General features: G+C 47.4%; 1 protein-coding gene across 1 annotated transcript; it reads left to right on the top strand.

Annotated features, from left to right (window-relative positions):
- Positions 1–2,684: 2,684 nt before the first annotated feature.
- On the top strand, positions 2,685–3,806 carry b3galt4 (UDP-Gal:betaGlcNAc beta 1,3-galactosyltransferase, polypeptide 4; the record flags this gene model as incomplete). The annotated part of the gene is made up of 1 exon (XM_079741068.1): positions 2,685–3,806. The coding sequence occupies one exon, from the start codon at positions 2,685–2,687 to the stop codon at positions 3,804–3,806; it is 1,122 nt and encodes a 373-aa protein (XP_079597194.1).
- Between the last annotated feature and the right edge of the window lie 835 nt (positions 3,807–4,641).

Raw genomic sequence — 4,641 nt, 5'->3', positions numbered from 1 at the left:
CACTTTTGCAATTATTACAAAAAATATATATGCAAAATATTGTAATTACAAATAAAGCTATTTTCCCTTCCATATACAGAGTAATATTGATGTTAAGGGATAATAGAACGCCGGTCATTATCGGGAAAATAAGCCCAGACAGGGCGAATCGGACACTGACGCGAAACGGAGGTGTCTTGCTTCGACCTGAAGGGGCTTATCAGCGCATGGCCGGTACGGACTCCGGGGAACTCACCTGGGGAACAACTAAAATGCCAGCGCCAGAGGACCTGAGTGATCTAGATGTAGCATACATCAGAAGCATGTCTGACAAGTTATCAGGTGCTAACCCATGCTATCCGAGTATTTTGAACACCAATAAGGGTGTTCAAAATAATTCTAAAACGAATAGGCAACCAGTGAAGGGACTTGGAAAGGACAGGTGAGATGTTACGCTCTCCTTCTGGTCTTGGTCAGTACGGTGACGTGCTGCTGCATTCTGAATGATCTGTGCCTTATTTATAGCTTTATTATGTAGACCAGATAGGACAGCATAACAGTAATCAAGCCTGCTAATAATAAAAGCATGCCTAAGTCTCTGTATCTGCCTGGGAGAGAAATGGTTGCACCTTTTTATGGTGGTAGAAGGCTGTTTAGGCTAACCCTAACCCTGACATTACTGATGTGAGATTAAAAATTCAAATCAGGTTCTAGAAGCATGCCAAAGTTTATTGCTAGGGGCTTGGACTCTCTCTGGACCGTTGCTCCGATAATTAAGACCTCTGTCTTAACTTTATTAAATTGCAGGAAATGATGTGACAACCACAGGTTTATATGATGCATGGCACAATTTTCGGTCTCATTCTTCCTGTGCGCTGCCAGTTAACAGACACGCGAGCAAAACGAATAGCAACATTACAAGTATACCAACAACAAGGATGATAAATATAGAACAAATGTAAAAAAGCAATTGCTGAAACATGTGAAAGAAACCAACAACCCCCTAACAGGGACCTTCCTTTCTCTCCCCTCTTGCTGCCAACCCATTATTCAGTCGTGCTCTTTGACCAGCTGTGGCCTTATTAAGATGTTGATTGGCCTTTTTGGGGATAGGGAGTCTCTCTCCCTTATTTTGCCCTCAGATCGACCCACAGCCATTGCTGCCTGGTGACCCGGTCCGTTGAATCAATCAACCCAGAGGGTCGGGACGCTCGATACAGGCTGCCTGCTGAGGCCTTCAGGTCACCTGGACTGCAGTCCTGACAACAGACCTACCTCAAAGGATCCATGTCAACCAGCTAGAATGGGAACCCCAATGTTCAGCCCCAATTGAAAACGCTCCCAACAAGACCACCGAAGGGCCCATTGTAGGATCTGACCTTTAGGTCTCTCAGCCAATAATAAGAATAGAACATGCATACAGTGCCTTGCAGAATGGTTCAATCACCATGCTTTATCTCATTTAAGTGGCTAACTATTAATGAATATTTGTTTTATGTTTTATAGCTCAGTCTCAATTAATCTGGAATTTATGTAAGACTGTGTTGCCTGTGGCCTGTTGTGGCCTTGCAGAATTCCTCATTCATGTCTACATGTGGCCTGCAGTTGGGGGGGGGGGGGGGGGTCAGTTTGGGGGACCATGACACCATATTAATCAACGTCAGTGGTTCTTTGGCTGGGGATTTTTAGAATAGGGTCCTTTTTCCCATTAATAAGGTTAATGGTAATGTTAATCCATCTGTTTTATACAGGTTAGAATAAAGTATAATTTACCATTGCAGACATGTGGAACACCCCTCAGTAAAGAACATTGGATGCCAATGACACTGAATTGGTTATAATTACATTTGATTGATTGCAACTTTAATGAAATAAAAGTATATTTTTTATTATGAAAAAATATTTCTTGATTCCAATGAACATTGATGCATCATTATACGTCTGTGTATGATCATTTGCACACAAATGATCACCTCGGAACCGCTAGTGCTGTCGCTGTGTCTCACTTTGTTGCAGCTTCAGCTTGATACAGAGATGTTCCAGACCCAGACCCATCCACAATAGATGAAAGACAGATGGAGCGCATTAAACCCAGAATATCCCGCCCATAGCGCTCAGGGGCATCCCGTCTTGGGCACTCTGTCAAGGGGTGAATGCGCATGGAAACGAGATGAACAGGGTTATAGATCAACATCTCATAAACCAACGGCATGAACAAATGTATTCGCTCATTTCCCGTCACATAGGCCATCTTGTAGGCTGCGAGTGTGACCGATGAACTCTGCTAGGCTACCGCTTTTGACCTAAATAAATAAATAAATAATCCATTGCTCTATTTCTATCAGCATAGTCGGTTCTTTTGTCAATATTCAGCCTATTCCAATGCCAGAGTGAAACTAATGGGAAATAGCTTGGGGCGGCCACATCCATTTTTCCGACTGTTTATTGCATTGTTTTATTGCACGACTGCACAGTGATGCAGCAGCAGCAGACGCAGCAGTGCGCCCGATCTCCTCTACGTATCTACCACCACCACCGTCGTCTTCTCTTTAAAGGGTAACCAAACGCTGCAATGCAGAGACACGCAGGGGACGATTAAACATTAGCGTTGTATTTGCACACACCGGACCGAGGGAGAGGCTGAGCTCCGTCCACAGCGCCTTCTCTGGAGCCCTGCCACGGATCGTGGAGTTCGCCGGGCAGTCATGGTCGGACGGGGGCTTTGGATGTTCAGGTTCACGCGATTTGGGAAACGATGGAGCAGGTTTGGGATTTGGCCTTTCATCTGTTTGGCGCTAGTGGTGTGCGCCCTCGTCGCTCTGCTCTTCGTCGATTCCATCGAGTCATGGGTCACCTCCATGAACATGGACACATTGGTGGAGGCATCGCAGGGCAGGATTATCCCGCCCAAGAGCGTCCCCCCGACCAGACCAGAGGAGTTCTTGCTCATGCCGAGTCCCCTCGTCTGCCAACGTGCCAAACCATACCTTATAACCATAGTGGCCTCTGCGCCCAGGAATCAGCAAGCCCGCCAGGCCATCAGGGACACCTGGGGTGGGGAGGTCGAGGTGAGAGGGCTCCGGGTGATGACCCTGTTTATTGTGGGTGTGGTTCTGGACCGGGGACTGGCTAAGCTGTTGGTGGAGGAGGCACGGCTAAGAGGAGACCTGATCCAGGGGCGCTTCGAGGACACGTATTCCAACCTCACCCTGAAGACCCTGTCGATGCTGGGATGGGCACGCCGGTTCTGCCCCCAGGCTCACTTCATGGCCAAAGTGGATGACGACGTGTTGTTCAATCCGAGCGCACTTCTTCACTACCTTAACAGGAGTCGCAATCCGTACGAACAAGGAGACCTCTACCTAGGCCGGGTGCATCTCCATGTGGCTCCGGACCGGGACCCCGACAGCAAGCACTACCTCCCCGCCGGAGCCTACCCTCCCCCCGTCTTTCCAGACTACTGCAGCGGAACGGCATACGTACTATCCCGCTCCGCGCTCCTCAAAGTGTCCCTGGCAGCCGCCGCCTCCCCCCTGTCCACGCCTCTGCCCCCCGAGGACGTGTTCGTGGGGCTGTGTGCCCGTACCGCCGGGGTGCTGCCCTCCCATTGTCCTCTCTTCTCGGGCGGACCGGCAGTCCCCTACGGCCGGTGCTGTTACCAGACCATGGTGTCCGTCCACCACATCGCACCGAGGGAGATGCTGGGTTACTGGGCGGACGTCCATTCGCCAAACCCCTGCTCTTGGATAAGTGTGCGCGCCTCTCTGGGGGTTTGCAAACTCCGGGCCCTGATTGGAAACGCTTTGGGCATCGAGCAGGGGCTGTGAACTTGTGACTTGGGAAAGAATCGCGTAGAATACATGTTGGATGCAGGGCTTTATCTCGCGTAGGCCTACTGTGAATAGCACAACCAAATGTTTGGCTGCCAAAATAAAGTAAGTCTACTTACTGCACTAAGAAAATCTAACTTTATTTTTTATAACTTAAAAATAAATTAAGCCTATTACATAGTTGGCATAACAAAGTAGTGTAGTTTTAGACACAAGCTTGTTGGCACTGATCAGTGTAGCCTCAAACTCCGTAGCCTACCATACATTTCGAAACAGTAGGCCTGACAACATGCAGACAGAAGTAGGGGAAAGTGAGCCGTTCTGTGATCAATGCAATGTAAAGAGCTCATAGCTTCAAAACGTGTGCTACTTCACAGGTTCAGTAGTATCTTTTAACTGCTTAAAACACGGATAAGGAGATAAAAGTCTTACCTATTATCACAAATGCATGCAGACACAGCAAGCCCCACTCAATATAACTTCATATTTAGTCACATCTAGAAGGCAGGGCATCGACGCAATTGCAATTATTTCCCTTATTACTTATTATTTGAATGCCAAAATAAAAATGGGTGGTGACGGTGTCATAAAACTTGCCTACATGGTAGGCAAGTTTCTCATATTAGGCCTATGTAACACGGAAAGTCCTAGTCAATGAGGACAAGGTGACAACAAGGTGTTTATTTGGAGGAGAAATGGTTAAGGCTTTTCTGCCGGACTAGTTCAATCTCTTGATGAACCTGAAAAACGTGTCTGTATTTAATATTATTTCCAGACTGATCGTGTTCTTCCGTTTTGGCATTGCAGAATAACAAAGTCACTAAAAACCCAC

Source organism: Pollachius pollachius, assembly GCF_949987615.1.
Source record: "Pollachius pollachius genome assembly, chromosome: 8".
Taxonomy (NCBI): Eukaryota; Metazoa; Chordata; class Actinopteri; order Gadiformes; family Gadidae; genus Pollachius; species Pollachius pollachius.
This window is presented reverse-complemented; position numbering and strand designations above follow the sequence as displayed.